Source organism: Thunnus maccoyii, chromosome 7 (assembly GCF_910596095.1).
Source record: "Thunnus maccoyii chromosome 7, fThuMac1.1, whole genome shotgun sequence".
NCBI lineage: Eukaryota > Metazoa > Chordata > Actinopteri > Scombriformes > Scombridae > Thunnus > Thunnus maccoyii.
The window spans coordinates 32968873-32990118 of record NC_056539.1 but is presented as its reverse complement, the minus strand read 5'-3'; the positions used below and the strand labels follow the sequence as shown (position 1 = coordinate 32990118).

Here is a 21246-nt window from a genome sequence, read left to right as displayed (position 1 = left end):
TGTTCTTCTTTTAATGTTGGCAGCAGTTTTCCAAAGTTGTAGTTTGACATCTATCAGTGTTTTGTGTGCAGTGCTGCAAAACTGTGTAGAGAACATGAATATCTTGTAAATTAACCACCAAAATAAACATACATTAGATTTTATAGTGTTTATTTAATAGTATTAGTACAGTGTACAAGTTTTTACCCATACAATCAGTTCCACTTTGTGATTATATGCAGGTTATACATCATATTAATCTTTACATTTCTCATCAAACAGTTCTATTTTTCACTACTACAAAGCTTACAGCAAAGCAAATTTCATATAAAGTGCATTATGTTCTTATATAAACTTCAAAAACAGTGCTAAGAAAAACAAAATCAACACACCAGTTATATAGAAACACCATGGTTATATATGAGTCCAAGAACATCTGATTAAAACCTGACCATTAAAGTTCATAACATGATTATGGTAGCAACTTCACTATAATAATCTTAATATATATGTACTGATTGGGGAAAAACATGTCTGGAATCAGCAGCTCCTCACACTTCTCAACTCTATTGGTCAATAATACAAATTCACAAGTTCACAACAGTTCATTGAAAAAAAACAAAATTGAAAATTTGTGTGGATTAACTGTGATCTGATTGCAATAAACTGATTGAGATGCAATTTTTTTTATGTTTCACTTATGTGCGCTAGGAAAATGGGCTGGATCATGTTTTTTTTTAATTAGACTGAGCTTCACTTTCCATTTTAAAATAATTTGAAGAAGTAATCATTTCTGTAACTTCCACAAATCTTTTCCTCAAGTTTTCCTAATGTGTATAAAATGAGAATGATGAATACATACAGATCTTTTAGGAAATGTTGTACCTTCACTTTCTACTAGATTTAGGATTTTCTAGACTTCCAGCTTGGCCAGTAACCTCTCTATTTCTCTACACTTTCGGCTTCTGTTTTTTTCTTTAATCTTCTTCAGGACTTTGATGCTGTTCTCTCTAAAGAAGGATTGTTGTGGTATCTTTGCTGCTTTCATGTGATATTCTATCGACCTGTTGTAATCTTGTAGATCAAAGTTTAAGTACTTTGCGTAGTAGTGGTAAAGCATCTGTTTGTCTGCAGGTTCCAAATCCATTTCTAGCAGTTCCTGGTAAATCTGCTCAGATTCAGCCAGGCCGTGATTTGACTTTGCGTATATATTTGCAAGATCTACTTTCTTCACAAGAGACCCATGAGGGTAAAGAGAAATCACTTCTTTAAGGAGAATGACTGCTCTGTCTATCATGCTTTGCTTTACATGACTGTCCCTGGCAAAAAGGATCTTCCATTTGTAGCAGAGTGCAGCACATCTCTTCAGGTAACGTTCATCTGGATGTTTTTCCAGAGCCTCCTCTGCCAAATCAATAGCCTCATCAACAGATACATAGCTTTTGTAAACCCTTAATAACGCTTTCATACCACTGTAGCTGCTCACAGGATTTTCCAAAACCTTTCTGGCTAACTCACGTGCTTCATCTTTGATTCTTTCTCCTCTCTTAGCACGTTGCTCAAGGTCATGAACAGCAAGGTACAAGTTCTCTGGATCCTGTTCCTTGGCCATTCTCAGTTTCTCCAGGATGTCTTCCTCCAGTGGTTCATCGCAGTGCTTTAAAGCATTCATTAACGCTATGACACAGCTGGTGTTCCACTCCACCATGTCCGGCTGCATCCTGATGGCTCTCTGGAAGTAATCTGCAACCAGCAGCTTTTTCTCTCTGCCAAACTTCATCAGGGTCCAGGCTTTTTCAGCGTAGATCTCCGGATGGAGCTCGTCCTGAGATGGAGATGGATATTCTTTCAGCAGGGCGTCGACCTTTGACAGGTAAGTCTGACTCTCTGCGTGTTCTCCCAGGTGGTGGTGCAGCCAAGCCAGGTTCCCATAGTTCACCACCAACCATAGACCTTCATCTGAGCTGGTGTTTCTTGACCGGCGGAAGGCCTCTGTGGCCCTGCTGAAGAAACGCCGGGTGTCTTCAGTGAAGCCCAGCTGGTAGTGAATGTACCCCTGCAGGTTGTAAATGTGACCCAGCCAGCTGTTTCCCTCCTCGGTGCCGATGTCCTCCAGCTTGTCCCTGAGACGGAAAAGTTTGGACCTGCTGGGGTCGATGTCCCAGGTGAAGTGGCACTCCAGGGCCTTCAGTTTGGCCTCCAGTGTTGACTGACTCTGAGCAGCACTGATGGAGAATAAAAATAAGTAATATTAAAACACATTGTCAGCATGTTAATATAATATGCTCTGAAGCTTGATGTACAGACAGGTGACAAATTAAAGGAAAAACTGGTACATGTCTGAATGCTTGACCACAACAGTGAGGGGATCTGGTGGCTCTGTTATATGTGGGCGGCATTTTGCTGGCATGGTTTGGGTCCACTTGTCCCCTTAGAGGGAAGGGTCACGGCAAATCAATACAAAGTTGTTCTGAGTGATCACCTTTATCCTATGATGAAACATTTCTATCCTGATGGGAGTGGTCTCCTCCAGGATGACAATGCCCCAGTTCACAGGACACGAGGGGTCACTGAATGGTTTGATGAGTATGAAAATGATGTGAATCATATGCTATGGCCTTCATAGTCACCATATCTCAACCCAGTCGAACACCTATGGGAGATTTTGGACCGACGTGTTAGATCGTGCTCTCCACCACCGTCATCAAAACACCAAATGAGGGAATATCTTTTTGAAGAATGGTGTTCCTCAGCCTTGGCATTGATTCTACTGTCTCTGGAACTCTTCTGGAGGGCTGAACACCATTCTCCAAAAGATATTCCCTCATTTGATGTTTTATCTGGTGACCCTTTGTAGGGGCCTGACCCCTAGGTTGGGCTGTGGTTGGCCGGTGAGAACCAATCTGCACTGCCAAAGCTTCAAAAGTATGCGTTACTCAACCACGCAAACCTGACTCGACCTGCAAACCACTAACTTTTTTACCAACCGTGTTTACTAAATACCATCAGGCTCAGTGAGCTGTGGTCAGGGAGCAATGTGCTGCAGTTTTGTTGTCAAAAGTGTGATTATTATGACCTTTGCACACCAACAGAAAAAACAAAAAGCGTAAGCTATGTTCTTCTATTGCTCTGCAGCTTGTTTTCTGCTCCTTTGTTGAGGAAATAATGTTGTTTTAGCTGTGTGTGTGCTTGGGAGTGAGTGGGCAACGTGTCATTGTTGGGGTGTTTTGTTGTGAAATGTGTTGTGGTTAATGTAGGCAGCTAGCCATCTCATTAGCTGGAGAGCTAATATGTGCAGGGTGTTTTTAGTTGCATAGCACCGTTTTTGTTGTGTCGTCATGCCAGTCGTTTGTTGACGTTAGCGGGAGAGAGGCAAAGCACTCGTGAGCGCGCAAAAATGTCACATCCTTTGGATTTTCAGAGAAAATCTGGCCCGAGTCCTTCACATAGGCCCCCTTTACACCTTGCATTACAATGTGTGTTGTATCCAGATTGTATCTAGATATGATTTGACCTGATTACATTTACACCTGGTATTAATAATAATTAATATGTGTCTCCAGTGTCCACATTGAGATCAGATTGTTCTGTCCAGCTCAAACAACCGAATGTCACATCCTCCTCTTATTTGTGCAGGTCCAAAAAAACAACAACAAAAACAAAAAAGATGGTAACCATCCATGAAGCTACACTATTGTATGGACTTTTGCTTGCGTTTCGAAGTGGCGGAAGAAGCGGCGGAAGAAGCTGACACTTGGTCTGGTCTCGACTCCATCTGCAAGTGTCTTGAATATCAATAGCTTTATTAGTGCTTTCTTGCTAGTAGCTTCGCTCACTAACTGGCTTATGGATGCTACCTTGGTTTGGAACAGTCACAAGTGAGTATGTATTTCCACCCACCTAGTTGTTGTATGTGGATTGACAACGTAATTGCATTTACATTTATGTTCAATATGGTCATGATGCGACCCTGACCACCACCAGAGGTGGTTTGGTCGATCAGATCACAATCCTTCCTCAATGCGTCTTGGATGCATTTACACCTGTACTTTCATGTGGTCAAGCACTATCTGATTGCAATCCGATCACCAAAAATGCATTTTTAATGCAAATTGTAAAGGGGTCATAGAAATCTGTCAACAGGCTGTTACAGACAACCGAGAAAGTCGGGAAAGGTCTAATTTTTTTAAGTTAGCATTACAACCTGTTCACTCATTGGCAATAAAAAACAATTAATACATATACATTGCTTCACAATTCTTTTATATAGAACCTTTAAGGAATTGTTCAATCTAACTTTTTAATTTTTGCAAATTAACATCTATGTGTGAACCCAAATATGAGTTTGTACTTACTAAAAAAACTACACTTTTCTCTGTTTTTCTTATAACTTGAACCAAATTACACAATCCTAAAAAAAATAAATAAAAATGAAATACCTGCAAATTATTCCAAAAAGTCCAGGAAATTAGTATAAAATTAAAGGACCTGTAAAATAAAGCGTTACTGTTTTACGTGTTTTTTTGTTCCTGTTAGCTTGAATTTTATCACACTATTGTTTTGCATTATGATGTAATGTTAACTTGTGTGGACCCCAGGAACAGCATTGGGCTGTGAAGCTAATTTGACATAGCAGCCAAACCGTGTAATTACCACATCATGTGATGCCATTAGGCCCAAAAAGACTTGTTACCATAGACTTACATTGTGAAAGAGATGTCTGTAAATCAGTGTATAAATTCTTTTGAGTGTCACAACCCCCGCGAAATGACTCGTCTCACTATTAGAATTTGATCCATTCGGTCCGATCACATTTCGAAAGTCTGCAAGAGCTGCATGATTTAATTGTTTTATCCCCATTCAAGTTAGCTGGAGGGCTAAACCGGAAGAAGCTGGCTGGCAGAAGTCACTAATGCTTGCTCTATGGGCCCCACAAATGCGGAAGCCATGCTGAAGAAGTGGCTTCATGCCCCATTGAGCAACTTTCATAGGAATGAACGGGACCCTGCCTCCGACCCTGTATCCAGTTCTCTTTATACATCCATGGTGTGGATCCCAGGATGAGTTGATACCTTGGTAGTGGCTAATGGGGATCCAAATAAATAAATAAAATAAATTACACTTAAATAACACATGGTGGGTTTTAATGGCCGGTTCTGATAGTTTTTACTCTCATCTTTGACTGTTTTGAGCCTAAAAATAAAGTAAAATAAAAAAGAAGAAAAAATAATTTAAAACAAAATAAATGGATTTAGCATTTCTCCACCAGGCAGTGTGTTATAAATTTACATAAAGCAACTGATTAGTTATAATAATAATAATAATAATAATAATCAGGAGAAGTACATTAAGAGGAATAAATAATTGTTTAAAAAATAGAAAGAAAACATAATTTTACTGATTTTCTTTTTGAGTGTGCGTCTCATTGTTATTCATATTATTCATATATTTTAAAATCCAGACTGTGGTGCTGGCTGAAAGGGAAGATAGAAGAAAGAGAACGAGAAACTAGATGAAACTAGAGCAAAGTACAGAATAAAGAAGGGAGGGAATGCAGCAAAAGAAGAAATGACGTAAGGGAGAAGCACTGACTGATAATAAAAACGTCGTCATTAACTTGTAAGATCCATAATGTTAATATTTTAGGCTCTGATGCTCTAAAATAAGACATTTAATGTATTGTTTGAACTGCAGAAGCAGCTACTCACCTCATTATCCAGCTGTTCTCTCTAAATATTACCGTTGATGTTGAGCACACGTCGTAGTGTTGCCGAAAGAGGCGGGTCGATGCGAACAAACCGCTGTTCGCTGCAGCGAACTGCAAACCTGCAGAAACTATGCTTCATCAACGTACTGAGAGACGAAGGGGAACATGGAGATTTATGAGAGAAACTGAACTGCTTCGCGTTCATTCAAAGGCATCTTAACTTTCGTTTCCCAGCAATAGAAACTTACTGCCTGACTGCCAGATTAGAGAAAGTCAAGACTCAAAGGACGAGTTCACAACTTTTCAAGTGTGTCGTAAAACAACAGTCAGGAGCCCAAATGAACAGTGAAACCTGTTTTTCTTGCTGTAATCATTCCTCCTGTTCATACTGACCATTAGCAGATCCCTTCATAATGCACTTACAATGGAAGTGATGGGGGACAAAATCCACAGTCCTCCTTCTGTGCAAAAATGTATTTAAAAGTTTATCTGAAGCTAATATGAAGCTTCAGCGTCCAACTGAGTCAAATCAAGTAGATATCTTTCAATGTTACAGTCTTTTTAGTACCAAAGTCCCTCTTTTTGTTACTAACTTCCACCTGCAGCTCAACAGGGAAACACTGTCCGAGGAAACACAAAGAGGGAATTTGATGCTAAAAAGACTGTAAATGTGTCAGATATCCACTTGATATGACTAACTCAGAGTGCTGAAGCCTCATATAAGCTTCACATCAACTTAAATTAAGTTAAATGCATTTTTGCACTAAATGACTGCGTGTGTGTGTATATAACAGTCAGAGGGACCAAACCAGTACTTTTACTTTAATACTATAAGTACATTTTGCTGCTAATACTTATGTTCTCTAACATTTTTCATGCAGGACTTTTACTTGTAATGGAGTATTTTTACATTATTGTATTTCTACTTTTACTTAATTAAAGGATCTAAATACTTCTTCCTTCACTGGTGCATTTACAAACACAGCAGCGTAACTTAATTCATTATTTATTTACCTCCTAACACGTCAACCAGATCGTTCAGGATCTATCAGTAATGAATGTTCTGTGTGGTCAGCTGTTATACACAGATAGAAGTTTATACAGTGAAATTTTCAGTAATAAAGCTGGCTGGCAGGATAAATCTTGAGCTCCATCACAGCTGTCGGGACATTTTTTATTTTTAAGTATCTAAAAGTCCAAACTCTGTTTCCTCTGCAGAGTTTCCTCTGACTTGTCAAGTTCATAATTAGTTTTCAGTTTTGCTGCTTAAATGCAAAGTCTCACAATATTTCCTGTATTGACATCACTGTGTCCATTGAAGCCTTTACTGACCTAATCATTAAAGTAAATCATTAAACCAATGTCATTTTATTGAATAATAATTAACAGTAGTTGTTGCCTCATTGGGCAGATGGGTGTATCATTACACACAGCCAACAAAGATAAAGCTCTGGGTGACCTTGGCTTAACCTCAGATCTTTTCAAGTCCTAGAAACGCCCTCATCCAATATTTGTTTTTGTTGACTTTTTCCTTCGTATTACAGCTGGACTTCATACTGAGCTACAGTAACAGTTCACTAAAATACAGTAACATCAGTCAAGCTGTTTAAATGTCACCTGCAAAATGTCACAGAAACAGAAACAGAAATATGTTGTTGTTTGTTTTGTTGTCGTCTTGTAGCTACACTGGTCCAATGAAATAATGGCCACGCATCATACAGATGTCTTTTGAAGATTTATTTAATCTGTCTCTTTTTCATCAGTAGACTCTGTGAAAACTACAAGAAAATAAAAGACATAAAAAGTTTCATCTCTCAGTCTTTTTTAAAGTTTTTTTTGACTAGTGTCCATTGATAAACAGGCCCAAACACGTTGGCAGAACAGTAATGTGATGAAATCGAATAGAATTACTGAAAATGTTTCACATTGTCCATGTAAAGGCACATCAGCATACATTATACACAAAATTTTAAATATTCATTACACTCTAAAATTAAATGATGAGCACTAAAAAAATTAAACAAGCATTATTTTAAGATGGTATATTTTGGACAAATACACTTTTAAATAAGATGTTAAATACCCTTTTAACATCTTATTTATATTACATTTTTAATGACTGTATGAACTCAAATAAACATGAATTTATAACAGAAACATGTCTCTGAGACAGTTACACCTTTGGAGATTCTTTCATTATATCTTTACATACCAGGGGCCTATTGTCTCATAATGCGTCCGTGCAACCAGACGACATTGAAAACAGCACGACAGGAGAAGTACAACAATTAAAAACATATAAAATAATAACGCCACAGACTGCAACAGAATAGGTTCAACAATATGACAGATATGAAACTATCACGTCTAAACTTCCCTCAAATATAAATACAGCAGTGATCACTCAGGTGTTGAAACTTAACAAACCTACCAAAGATCCTATTCAGTCACCTCTTGTTAATCAATACAGATACATAAAGGCCAGACAACTTGGACATTTCTATAGCAGAAAAGTTTTTTCTTCTATTGTATCCAATCTAATGTAAACTTCAAAAACAGTGCTAAGAAAAAGACAAAATCAACACACCAGTTATATAGAAACACCATGGTTATATATGAGTCCAAGAACATCTGATTAAAACCTGAACATTAAAGTACATAACATGATTATGGTAATGACATTTTAAAAGACTATCTCAGTGCTTTTAAATGATTCAGCTTGTTTCCTACAAATCACATAAACTCTATTACTGCTGAGCATCTTTTCAGAGTGAATTTATAGGCTTTACAGCTTTATATGTTATATTTTTTGTCTTCCTTCCAGCAGTCTTTGCTTTTCATTAATTTCAATATAAAGTACAAAGTTACAAGAATTACACCATTTTACATAATTAAACTTCATTACCTCCCATAAACAACTGACTGAATAGGATGAGCTAAATTTCCTTGGCAGAATAGATTGTAGATCCTACAGCTGTCCCTCTACATCACTAAATGGGAAGGGTGACTGCCAGGGGACCTAGTAGTTCATGTCATCGTGTCATGTTTTTTGTAATATGTATTTTTATTGTCATGCCCTTTGTAAAATGCCCACTTTGAAAAAATGGAGACAGTGATAAATAGTCATGTGACTCAGATGTATTTATCACACCTGTTCGCTCCTAATAAAATCACAGTAAAATCATCTCAGTGTGCGGTGGTTAATTTTGATTTTCACCTTATATGTTCCTGCGACCAAACCTGATTGGGGAAAAACATTTCTGAAGTCACCATCAAAACAAAAATTGAAATTGATGGCATCCTCTGTGGATCTGTTGGTTCTGTATGCAAACTGATGAGGGTCCAGGCTGTCTGGGATGTTGTCTTTAAAGATGTAATCATTTCTGTAACTTCCACAAATCTTTTCTGCAAGTTTTCCTGATGTGTATAAAATCAGAATGATGAATATGTACAGATTTTTTCAATAAATCTACTAGATTTAGGATTACTGAATTCCCAGGAAAACCATTAACTCCTCTATTAGTATATTTTGTTGCCTGTCCTTTTCTTCAACTCTCTCCAGAAGTTTGATGCTGTTCTCTCGATAGTAGGATTGTTGTGGTATCTCTGCTGCCTTCTTGTGATATTCTCGTGACCTGTGGCTATCTTTTTGACCGAAGTATAAATATTTTGCGTAGCTGTTGTAAAGCATCTGTTTCCCTGCAGGTTCCAGATCCATTTCTAGCAGTTTCTGGTAAATCTGCTTAGCTTCAGCCAGGCGGTGACCGAACTTTGCGTATATATTTGCAAGATCAATTTTCTTGACAAGTGCTGAATGAGGATAAAGAGAAATCACTTCTTTATGGAGACTGATTCCTCTGTCTATCATGCTTTGCGTTACGTATCCATACTTGGCGAAAGCAATCCTCCATCTGTAGCAGAGTGCAGCACATCTCCTCAGGTAACGTTCATCTGGATGTTTTTCCAGAGCTTCCTCTGCAAGAGCAATAGCCTCATCAACAGATACATATTTTCTGTAAACCCAAAATAACACTTTGATACCACTGTAGCTGCTGACAGGATTTCTCAAAACCTTTCTGGCTAACTCACATGCTTCATCTTCAATTCTTTCTCCTTTCTTACCACACTGATCAAGGTAGTGAACAGAAAGGTACAAGTTCTCTGGATCCTGTTCCTTGGCCATTTTAATTTTCTCCAGGATGTCTTCCTCCACTGGTGTGTTGCTGTACTTTACAGCATTCACTAATGCTATGACATAGCTGGTGTTCCACTCCACCATGTCTGGCTGCATCCTGATGGCTCTCTGGAAGTAATCTGCCACCAGAGGCTTTTTGTCTCTGCCGAACTTCATCAGGGTCCAGGCTTTTTCAGCGTAGATCTCTGGATGGAGCTCATCCTGAGATGGAGATGGGTATTCTTTCAGCAGGGTGTCGACCTTTGACAGGTAAGTCTGACACTCTGCTTGTTCTCCCAGGTGGTGGTGCAGCCAAGCCAGGTTCCCGTAGTTCACCGCCAACCAGGGACCTTCATCTGAGACGGTGTTTCTTGACCGGCGGAAGGCCTCTGTGGCCCTGCTGAAGAAACACTGGGCGTCTTCAGTGAAGCCCAGCTGGTAGTGAATGTACCCCTGCAGGTTGTAAATGTGACCCAGCCAGCTGTTTCCCTCCTCTGTGCCAATGTCCTCCAGCTTCTCCTTGAGACGGAAAAGTTTGGACCTGCTGAGGTCGATGTCCCACGTGAAGTGACACTCCAGGGCCTTCAGTTTGGCCTCCAGTGTTGACTGACTCTGAGCAGCACTGATAGAGAATAAAAAATATCAAATATTAAAAAATATCATCAGCATGTTAATATAATGCTCTGAGGCCTGATATGTTTGGGTAACCAGTGTTTATCTCGTGTTGTCAGAAAGGCTAGGCTGTTCAGAATAGGTTGATTTATGGTCATTTGCACCAATATACCACCTGCTGGCACACTGATTAATACTCCTCATTGGCAACAGAGAGGTATCAGGCTTGATGAGTGGAGTGTGGCAGCATTAGACCAAATAAATCCAGGTGGTGGTGTGCATTTTTGACATACTGTAAGTAGTTTTCTGCTCTTTGAAGTGTTTATCTTCCATGTATACTTATGTTCTAAGTATGGTGCAATGTAAATATGGTAATTATGCCACATGGTAGATTCCTCTTTCCTTGTCTTTTCTCTTGTGCATTAATATATTATCTTTACATAGCAGATGTTTGATTTATATTGCTATTTACTGTTCTTAGAATGACAGAAGGGTACAATTTCTTTGTTTAGTTAATGATAGGTATAGTATTTTAATTGATTGAGCGTTACTAATTAAGTGCCAAATCATCAGTGATCAGCTGCCATGTCCAGCTAAAGGCCACCAGGTGTCACTGTTGGTTTCCTCAGTGAGATTACCCTGTTAAGAGTTAGTTTGGTGAGAGATAGTAGTACTGAAACTGAGGTTTTAGGCCACTGTAGTCAGGTTTTGGTGGATAAAATTATTTTAATGTTTATTTGATACTAGTTCTACTTTGGTGATATTACATTCATCTCCATAGCCATAGCTGCAGTATGTGTTAATATTTGGATAAGTTGCCAGTCATTACTAATCAGTAAGCTGATTTATTTGTTTGTGTTGAACCACACCCACATCAATAAGGAAGACAAAAAAAACTCATCAGAGTCTCCAGTCTTGTGTCGTTACCGACACTCAGTGGTGAGCGTCAAACATCCATCAGCTTGCAACTTAACGTTGAGATACATGTGCAGGGAGGGAAGAAATGGAGCAAGGAGCATTGAGTGGACAGGAAGGTAATAAGGAAGAAGTGAATGAGGGAGGAATGGATGGCAAAATAAGTTTAAGAGGAGAGAAAGGAAAAAATATGAAGGGAGCTACAGAGGGAAAGAAAATAAAAGAGTAAAGGTAGGAAAGTACATTTACATACATTTACATTTTTCATTTAGCAGATGCTTTTATCCAAAGCAATGTACATATGAGACTGATACAACACAAGCAGGGATCTTGTCGGAGACAACAACACGAGTAAGTGCCATAAAGCTTAACTTTGAGCCCAATAGGATGTAGATGCCAACAGGCAGTGCAACAAGTCAATGATTAGAGTGCATAGAAGCATGTTTTTTTTTTTTTTTTGTGGGTTTTTTTTGTTTTGTTTTTCTTGTTTTTTCTCTACCTACAGTCCATCAAGTGCAGAGGTGTTCGCAAAAGAGCTGGGGCTTTCGTCTTTTCTTAAAGATTGAGAGGGACTCTGCAGATTGAACAGAGTTTGGTAACTCGTTACATCACCGAGGAACTACAGAGGAGAAGAGTCTAGCTAGTGACTTAGGGCCCTGTTGTAGTGATGGTACCAGGCGCCTTTCATTGGCAGAGCATAATGGGCGGGAGGGAGTGAACACCTGAATGAGGGAGTTCAGGTAGGCAGGAGCCGTTTCAGTTGCTGTTTTGTAGGCAATTGTCAGGGTTTTGAATTTGATGCAGGAGGTAGAAAAAGTAAGGTAGAAACCATAGCAACGGTCGCTGAGGATCATGGGTAGGCTAATGTAGCTGCTTCCGCTATCGTACAAAACTGACAAAAATACTTGATTTCTAAACCAAAATTGCACGGTCTTTTGAATTTGGTTTTCTGGATTTTCATTGGGAAACAAAAAAGGAATAGATCACGTGATTTTGTTTTTCGTTTAAAATGAAAAAAGGAAAAAACCATGTGACTTCAGTTTTTGGTTTCAAACGCAAAAACTAATTGGCTGAATGTCCACAGACCTGCTCGATATTCAATCCAAAAAGGAATAATGATAAAACGAATCAGCAAAAACTAAAAACTGGCCGGGTTTGATTGGTTTTTCGTTATTTGATTCTGACACCAAAAACGTTTTTTTGTTTTTTGTTTTGAAACAAAATAAATAACAGAAATAACAGATTAACTGTTTTTTGGGTTTTGAATAACAGATGAATTATGAATTATACGATGATACCTGGACCAACAGGACACAAACATATGATTTCACTTAAAAGTATGACTTTTTGCCTTTATTGAATTGATGGCATTAATAAAGTTCAAAATTATCTCAAAAGTGATTTTGTGTCATTTTTATACCAGTATGAATATTGAGTTGATGAGTTTGATGGGTCATTGTTCTAAAACAATAATAATTAGATAACTTGTTTAATTTCCATGGGTACACAACAACCTGACGTATATATAGTAACTATTATTTGATACAAATACACTTTTATTTTGCAATAAAATCATCAAATGTAAAAAGTGGCTCATGTTACCCTGTTCTCCCCTACTTGCTGCCGTGTCAAAAATGTCTGGGTTGGTGGAGTTGCACAAAGTGACTCATGACCTCAGTATGTTTTTAAAATCCTGACCATGGTCCTTGTTGAAAGGTCATTTGGAAGATAGACCAAAAGCAAGAAACATAAAATATAGTAAAAGGGAGGCAACTAAAGGCAAAAGAAGGAACAGAGGAAATGGAACAGGAAAACGAAAGTAAAAGCTCTTACTTTCGTAAGAGCTGCTGCCACGTTCCCTAGAGAACTGCTGCCACGTGGCAGCACCGACTGATAATAAAAACATCGTCATCAACTTGCAAGATCCATAATGTTAATATTTTGGGCTTTGATGCTCTAAAATAAGACATTTTTATACATTTTGAACTGCAGAAGCAGCTACTCACCTCATTATCCTGCTGTTTCCTAAACTCAGTATTTCTCTAAGTATTATCTGAAGCAGCTTTTGGGTTCGCTGGCATATAGTCAGTCGTTATTGTCCAACTTATGCTTTGCTGTGTGTTGTGAGCATAATATTCATACTGAGGCAGAAAGACGGCAAACAGACTGCAGCGGATTACAAACCTGCAGAAACTCGCTTCATGAACGTACAGAGAGACAAGAGAAAACATGGAGACTGAAACTTTAAGAAAATATCACAAAAAACTCGAGCTCCCCCTGGTGACTTTTGAGGTCAGCAAATTCGCGCGAATAAAATCGAGATGAAAATTCACCTGTGGTTCATTCGCAGGAATCTTAACTTTCGTTTCCCAGCAATAGAAACTTAATGCCTGACTGCCCAATTAAAAGATTCACAATATGTTACGCTTGTCTTAAAACAACAGTCAGGAGCCCAAATGAACATTAAAACATGTTTTTCTTGCTGTAATCATTCCTCCTGTTCATACTGACCATTAGAAGATCCCTTCATAATGCACTTACAATGGAAGTGATGGAGGACAAAATCCACAGTCCTCCTTCTGTGCAAAAATGTATATAAAAGTTTATCTGAAGCTAATATGAAGCTTCAGCGTCCAAATGAGTCAAATCAAGTAGATATCTTTCAATGTTACAGTGTTTTAGTACCAAAGTCCCTCTTTTTGTTACTATACTTCCACCTGCAGCTCAACAGGGAAACACCGTCCGAGGAAACACAAAGAGGGAATTTGATGCTAAAAAGACTGTAAATATGGCAAATATCCACTTGATATGACTAACTCAGACTGGGAGAAATGATCACAGCAAGAAAAATGTTTCAATGTTCTTTTGGGCTCCTTACTGTTTTTAAGACATACTTGAAAAATTGTGATCTTTTAATGTTGGCAGCAGTTTTCCAAAGTTGTAGTTTGACGTTTATCAGTGTTTTGTGTGCAGTGCTGCAAAACTGTGTAGAGAACATGAATATCTTGTAAATTAACCACAAAAACAAACATACATTAGATTTTATAGTGTTTACTTAATAGTATTAGTATAGTGTACAAGTTTCTACCCACATAATCAGTTCCACTTTACTATTATATTCAGGTTATACATCATATTAATCTTTACATTTCTCATCAGACAGTTTTATTTTTTGCTACTACAAAGCTTACAGCAAAGCAAATTTCATATAAAGTCCATTATGTTCTTATATAAACTTCAAAAACAGTGCTAAGAAAAAGACAAAATCAACACACCAGTTATATAGAAACACCATGGTTATATATGAGTCCAAGAACATCTGATTAAAACCTGACCATTAAAGTTCATAACATGATTATGGTAATGACATTTTAAAAGACCATCTCAGTGCTTTTAAATGATTCAGCTTGTTTCCTACAAATCACATAAACTCTATTACTGCTGAGCATCTTTTCAGAGTGACTTTATAGGCTTTTAATGTTCTTCTTCCTTCCAGCAGTCTTTGTCTTTCATTAACTTCACTATGATGTTAATATATATGTACTGATTGGGGAAAAACATTTCTGGAATCAGCAGCTCTTCACACTTTGCAACTTTATTGGTCAATGATACAAATTCACAAGTTCACAACAGTTCATCAAAAAAAAAGAAAAAATGTGTGGATTAACTGTGACCTGATTGCTGCGGTTCCATTGGAATAAACTGATTGAGATGCAAATTTTTTATTGAAACAGACAATCTACTAATCACATTTCACTCCACGCACTGATTGACCAGGTTAATATACTTCTCTCTCGATCCCTCGGCTTTGAACTTCCTGTCCCACCACATTTACTACATCAGGTTTTTTTCTGCAAATAACTACAGATCTCACAGACGACTTCAGCTCCCATTTGTATGAAGTTAAAATTTGGAAACTTTCAACTTCGTGCCTTTTTTTGGTGTCGGTAATCAGTCCTGTGAGACCTGCTATCCCAAAGATCTTTGATGGGTGTTTCACTCACGTCTGCTCAGAAATTGGGCTGGATCGTGTTTTTTTTTTAATTGGGTTGAGCTTCACTTTCCATTTAAAAATAATAATGAGTAATAATAATAATAATAATAATAATAATAATAATAATAATAATAATAATAATAATAATAATAATAATGATGATGAATGAATGATAATAATAAGAAGTAATCATTTCTGTAACTTTCACAAATCAGAATGATGAATATGTACAGATTTTTTAGGTAATGTTGTACCTTCACTTTCTTCTAGATTTAGGATTTTCTAGACCCCCAGGTTGGCCAGGAACTCCTCTAATTCTCTAGGCCTTCGGCTCCTGTTTGTTTTTTTAATCCTCATCAGAACTTTGATGCTGTTCTCTCGAAAGAAGGATTTGCATGGTATCTTTGCAGCCTTCATGTAATATTCTTCTGACCTGTTGTAATCTCGTTGATGAAAATCTAAGTATTTTGCATAGCGGTGGTAAAGCATCTGTTTCTCTGCAGGTTCCAGATTGCTTACCAGCAGTTTCTGGTAAATCTGCTCAGCTTCAGCCAGACCGTGATTTGACTTTGCATATATATTTGCGAGGGCTATTTTCTTCAGAAGTGATGATGATGGATGAGGGTAAAGAGGAATCACTTCTTTATGAAGACGGATTGCTCTTTGTATCTTGCTTTGCTTTACACAACTGTCCCTATTGAAAAGGATCCTCCATTCGTAGCAGAGTGCAGCACACCACTTCAGGAAACGTTTACCTGGATGTTTTTCCAGAGCCTCTTCTGCCAAATCAATAGCCTCATCAACAGATACATATTTTCTGTAAATCCATAATAACTCTTTCAGACCACTGTAGCTGCTGACAGGATTTCTCAAAACCTTTCTGGCTAACTCATGTGCTTCATCTTCAATGCCTTCTCCTTTCATAGCACGCTGCTCAAGGTAGTGAGCAGCAAGGTACAAGTTCTCTGGATCCTGTGCCGTGGCCATTTTCATTTTCTCCAAAATTTCATCCTCCAAAGAGTTGCTGTACTTATAAGCCTTCACCAACGCTATGACATGACTGGAGTGCCACTCCACCATGTCTGGCTGCATCCTGATGGCTCTCTGGAAGTAATCTGCAGCCAGAAGGTATTGGTCTTTGTCAAACTTCATCAGGGTCCAGGCTTTTTCAGCGTAGATCTCCGGATGGAGCTCGTCCTGGGATGGAGATGGGTATTCTTTCAGCAGGGCGTCGACCTTTGACAGGTAAGTCTGACTCTCTTCTTCCTCTCCCAGGTGGTGGTGCAGCCAAGCCAGGTTCCCGTAGTTAACTAACAACCAGGGACTTTCATCTGAGACGGTGTGTCTTGACCGGTGGAAGGCCTCTGTGGCCTTGCTGAAGAAACGCTGGGCGTCTTCAGTTGAGCTCTGCTGGTACTGAATGCTCAGCTGGTAGTGAATGTACCCCTGCAGGTTGTAAATGTGACCCAGCCAGGTGTTTCCCTCATCAGTGCCGATGTCCTCCAGCTTGTCCTTGATACGGAAAAGTTTGCTGTTGGGCTCAATGTTCCAGGTGAAATGACACTGCAGGGCCTTCAGTTTGGCCTCCAGCGTTGACTGACATTGAGCAGCACTGATGGAAAATAAAAATAACAAATATTAAGACAGATGTTAATATAATATGCTCTGAAGCTTGATATGTTTGAGTAACCAGTGTTCATCTCATGTTGTCAGAAAGGCTAAACATTTCAGAATAGGTTGATTTGTGATAATTTACACCAATGCACCATCCAGGATGTGGTGTGCACTTTTGACCTACTGTAAGTAGTTTTCTGCTTATTATTCTTTGGATTCTTTATCTGCCATGGACCTACAGTGAATATTCAGCAGCATTCAGCCTGGCTCCACCAGTTGCTCTGCCGATTGCCCTGGGCAGCGCTACCTCCTCTTCCTCTCATGTTAAACTGAGAGCAGACTGGAAGCTACAGTGACACACTATAGCTGTGGGGGCTGTGGCTCAGGAGGTAGAGCGGGTCATCCACTAATCGGAAGATCGGCGGTTCGATTCTTGGCTCCTCCAGTCCACATGCCGATGTGTCCTTGGGCAAGACACTTAACCCCAAATTGCTGGGGTTAGCTTCCTCTGATGGGCAGGTTGGGACCTTGCATGGTAACTGTACCCATTCAGCGCGTGAATGTGATTCGTAGTGTAAAAAGTGCTTTGAGTGGTCAGAAGACTAGAAAGGCGCTATACAAGTACAGTCCATTTTACCATTTACTATCGCCCCTCAGGTACAAAGTGGTATTATGAAACAGTACGTACCAGAGCTAGCTGGTTAGCATGCTAACTTCAGTAGATATCTCTGCAACACAATACATGTAGGTATTCGACATAGTGTCAAAACTGTTCATCACATTCCGTTGATAATTTTAGTTGTTTTTTTTTTAAACTGTTTTAAAGTAAAACTCTGGCCAAATCTTACACATTGTATCTTTAAGTGCTGAGTCCTCTGTGATCAGCTGCCATGTCCAGCTAAAGGCCACCAGGTGTTACTGTTGGTTTCCTAAGTGAGATTACCCTGTTAAGATTTAGTTTGGTGAGAGAAAGTAGTGAAACTGAGGTTTTTAGTCACTGTAGTCAGGTTTTGGTGAATATAATTATTTATATGTTTAATTGATACTTATTCCACTTTGGTAATGTCATCTCCATTACCATAGCTACAGCATTCGTTAATATCATTTGGATAAGTTGCCAGTCATTACTAATCACTAAGCTGATTTTCATATTGTCTCTCCTTTATTTGTTTCCGTTGAAGCACACTCACACATCGATAGAAAAGGCTGAGTGGATGGAAGCAAATAAGGAAGGAGTGAATGAGGGGAGGAATGGATGACGAAATAGCTTTAAGTGGAGAGAAAAGGAAAAAATATGAAGGAATCTACAGGGGCAAAGAAAATAAAGAAAGAGTAAAGGTAGGAAAGTAAGGTTGAAACGGAAGAAAGAAATTTACCGGTCTCAGTAATTCATTCCCTGCCAGTATGTCATAGTTGTTTCATTAGACATTTGCATTCTAGCCATCCTGATGCTATGTGTTCCTGATCCTTATCCTGACTGTTCCTGATCCTTATCCTGACTGTTCCTGATCCTTATCCTGTCATTTATCTGTTCCTGCTGTTCCTATGGCAAGAACATCAACAATAGGAACTGCTGTTTTATGACCTTCCTGCCCCTTTATATTTGTTCCCCCGATTTGGACTGAAAAAAACAAAATAAGAGAAAGAAAATAAGAATCTGAAGGAAAAAAAGACAGGAAGGCAGGGAGAGGACAGAAGGAAAAGGCAAAAGTGAAGGAAGTTAAGACACGGAGAAGTGAGCTGAAAGACAGCGAGGAAGGAAATAAACGGAGGAAAGAGGAGAGCAAGGAAGACAGGAAAGATGAAACAGAGAAATGAAGGGAGGAGATGAGGACAAAATGAGGGATGGAAAGATGGCTGAAAGCAGAGCTGTAGCTACTAAGGAAGATCTTATTAAAACATTATTACACTTAAATGCACATGGTGGATTTAAATGGTTCATTCTGATACTTAACGCTATTCTTACCAAAAATCCTTAATTCTGACCATGATCCTTATTGAAAGGTAATATGGAAGATAGAAACAAAGCAATAAACATAAAGTATAATAAAAGGAAGCGAATTAAAGGCAAAAGAAAGAACAGACGAAATGGAACAAGAAGAAAGAAAGTAAGAACTCAGCAGCTGTGACTGGCAATAAAAATGTCACCATTAACTTGCAAGTTCCATAATGTTAATATTTTGTGTTCTGATGCTCTAAAATAAGACATTTCATATATTTTTTGAAATACAGGAGTAGCTACTCACCTCATTATCCAGCTGTTTCCTTCACTCGGTAGTTCTCTGAATATTAGTCTGAAGCAGCTTGCTGTGATGTTATGTACATGTATTTGAATATTCAAACCAAGGGTGTAGATTTGGATTTAACTTTGGTAGGGAAATTTTTTGTGGATGGCTAAAATAATTGTGTATATGTAATTGTTCTCTGTCACGCTCTTCTCTTTCATAGGCACATGCAAACACAAACACACATAAAGAACCTGACTCTGCTAAATGTTTACTTTACTGAATATGTATTTGCTGATTTGCCTGAAACTGGACTGTATCATAATTATCTTCTCTGATTTTTACACTTTATGTTATTGATAGACTATTTAACTATGCATCTGAGACCACAATTAATATTTAAAATTAACATATCATAGAATGTCACAAAAAGTGTGTAGAAACCTGAAGGTAATTTGCTGCTCTGTAAAGTTTTTAAATCTCACCTGAGATTCTGTCTTTCTTTCAGTTTGTGGATTTGGGCGAGTATTTTGGAGTATTAATACTTTATCAATGAATTACCTTGTTGTTGGGGGAACCACCTCCTTTTTGGTTAGGATTTGTTAGTGCTAGGAGGGAGCACTAACCCTTGTCCAATGTAATCAATGAATCAATCTCACAATCATAAGTTCTTGTCCCAAACAGTGACCTCTGTTTACTGCAGCTCAAAGAAACAACCAAACACTTTTAGGATAAATGAAGACATTTATTAATAGCTAAATGTCTTGAGGATACATGATGTGTTGCAGTGAAAGATCAGCTGTGGGCTGTGGCATCTTCGTAGGTTTTCAGGCTGATCCGAAAGAGTCTTAAAGCCGGCTTCACTTCTGGTTTGCAGTCTTGCTCTCAGAGAGCAGGTAGAGAGTCAGTTTCAAGTATTGTCCTTCTTCTTCTTCTTCTTCTTCTTCTTTAGGAGTTCAAGTTTAGGATTCAGGCTTTGATTGGCTTTTAATAACTCGAGTTGAGTACCGAATAAAGTTTAGTTTGACTACACTCAAATCTTCAGTGGCTTTTACTTCAAAATAAAATACTGTACATGTTTACTTCAAAATAAAATTACTATACATGGAAATACAAGACTTGTTACTAATAAAACCAAACAATTTAACTTTTTGCTATAAAAGATTAAATATATATAGATATATTTGGTTGAAAAACAAATAAAAGAGACATCTTAAGAATTTTCTCGAGTTCTTGGAGGCCAGCTCAAAGAGGAATCTCTTTGAGGTTGTTTTTATAAGTTAGGATAAAACGGGAGGAGTTTGGGTGTGTTCTAAAGGGTTTCACGCCAAATTATTGATGAATATTCAATTCCTTTGTTCTATGGGAGAAGTTTTTACATGCAAAAATCACCCTTCAGAGTCACTGTGACCTAATATTTCACATTAAAGCTGTAAATAAATTCTTTTCATAATGTCCGAGCATTACATTATATTTTCTGATTGATAACGGTTAAGCAGTTTGTATCATATTTGTAAAACCATTCAAGAAACAGTTAAGCAGTTCTTCTAATAACAAACATTAACCTTCATATTAACACTTCATGATGTTTAAGCATATAACCTTCATTGGTTCAACTTTCTCAAACTATTTACATATCTCAAACCTTCTACTAAAATAAAAGTTTAATACTATAGTGAAAGGAAATAGTTAGAAGAAGTTAGGCAACGCTTATGTGATTACTTTTATCGTATTTTTTTGTCCTTCCTGAGTCCGAGGCTGAGACGTCACCCATCCAGGGAGCAGTTGAGCAGGTAGAGTAGGGTTAGAGTTATGGGATTTTCCACCGTGGTTGCAAAGCAACTTTTAGAAATGATATAAGGAAACAACATACTTGACCATTTCCAATTGGGTGATTGGGAATGTGGTACTGAGTCAGTGATCTTAGAAAGTTTTAAAAACCTGAAAACTGAAAAAACTAGAAAACAGAAATTGCTTCTGCACCTGTGAAACACCTTGAAACTCTAGTTTTGAATGGTGATACAGA

General features: G+C 38.2%; 3 protein-coding genes across 5 annotated transcripts; all 3 read right to left on the bottom strand.

Moving 5' to 3' along the window:
- Window positions 1-133: 133 nt before the first annotated feature.
- LOC121900761 (interferon-induced protein with tetratricopeptide repeats 5-like) lies at window positions 134-5851 on the bottom strand. Its single transcript, XM_042417294.1, has 2 exons — window positions 5688-5851; window positions 134-2204 (listed from the first exon to the last, which is right to left on the bottom strand). Exons 1-2 carry the CDS (start codon window positions 5690-5692, stop codon window positions 893-895), a joined length of 1317 nt encoding a protein of 438 aa, XP_042273228.1. The 5' UTR covers window positions 5693-5851; the 3' UTR covers window positions 134-892.
- On the bottom strand, window positions 134-13717 carry LOC121900760 (interferon-induced protein with tetratricopeptide repeats 1B-like). Of its 3 annotated transcripts, XR_006097050.1 has the most exons (3): window positions 13572-13717; window positions 8329-10482; window positions 134-426 (listed from the first exon to the last, which is right to left on the bottom strand). XR_006097050.1 is itself a non-coding variant. In XM_042417292.1 (2 exons), exons 1-2 carry the CDS (start codon window positions 13616-13618, stop codon window positions 9171-9173), a joined length of 1359 nt encoding a protein of 452 aa, XP_042273226.1. In that variant the 5' UTR covers window positions 13619-13717; the 3' UTR covers window positions 7125-9170. The 3 variants fall into 3 exon arrangements, 2 of the variants coding, with proteins under 2 accessions (XP_042273226.1, XP_042273227.1); XM_042417292.1 differs by lacking the exon at window positions 134-426 and having other exon boundaries at window positions 7125-10482; XM_042417293.1 differs by lacking the exon at window positions 134-426 and having other exon boundaries at window positions 7125-10482; window positions 13394-13657.
- Window positions 13718-15663: 1946 nt separating this feature from the next.
- LOC121900623 (interferon-induced protein with tetratricopeptide repeats 5-like) lies at window positions 15664-19246 on the bottom strand. Its single transcript, XM_042417052.1, has 2 exons — window positions 19242-19246; window positions 15664-16993 (listed from the first exon to the last, which is right to left on the bottom strand). The coding sequence occupies exons 1-2, from the start codon at window positions 19244-19246 to the stop codon at window positions 15664-15666; spliced, it is 1335 nt and encodes a 444-aa protein (XP_042272986.1).
- Window positions 19247-21246: the final 2000 nt, after the last annotated feature.

What these genes read in the sequence shown, in the direction of transcription:
- LOC121900760 (XM_042417292.1), bottom strand. Translation starts at nt 13,618, where the DNA reads ATGTTTTCTCTTGTCTCTCTGTACGTTCATGAAGCGAGTTTCTGCAG. An exon ending in CATGAAGCGAGTTTCTGCAG is followed by an intron (nt 10,483 to 13,571) that starts GTTTGTAATCCG and finishes ATTCTCTATCAG; the next exon opens with TGCTGCTCAGAGTCAGTCAA.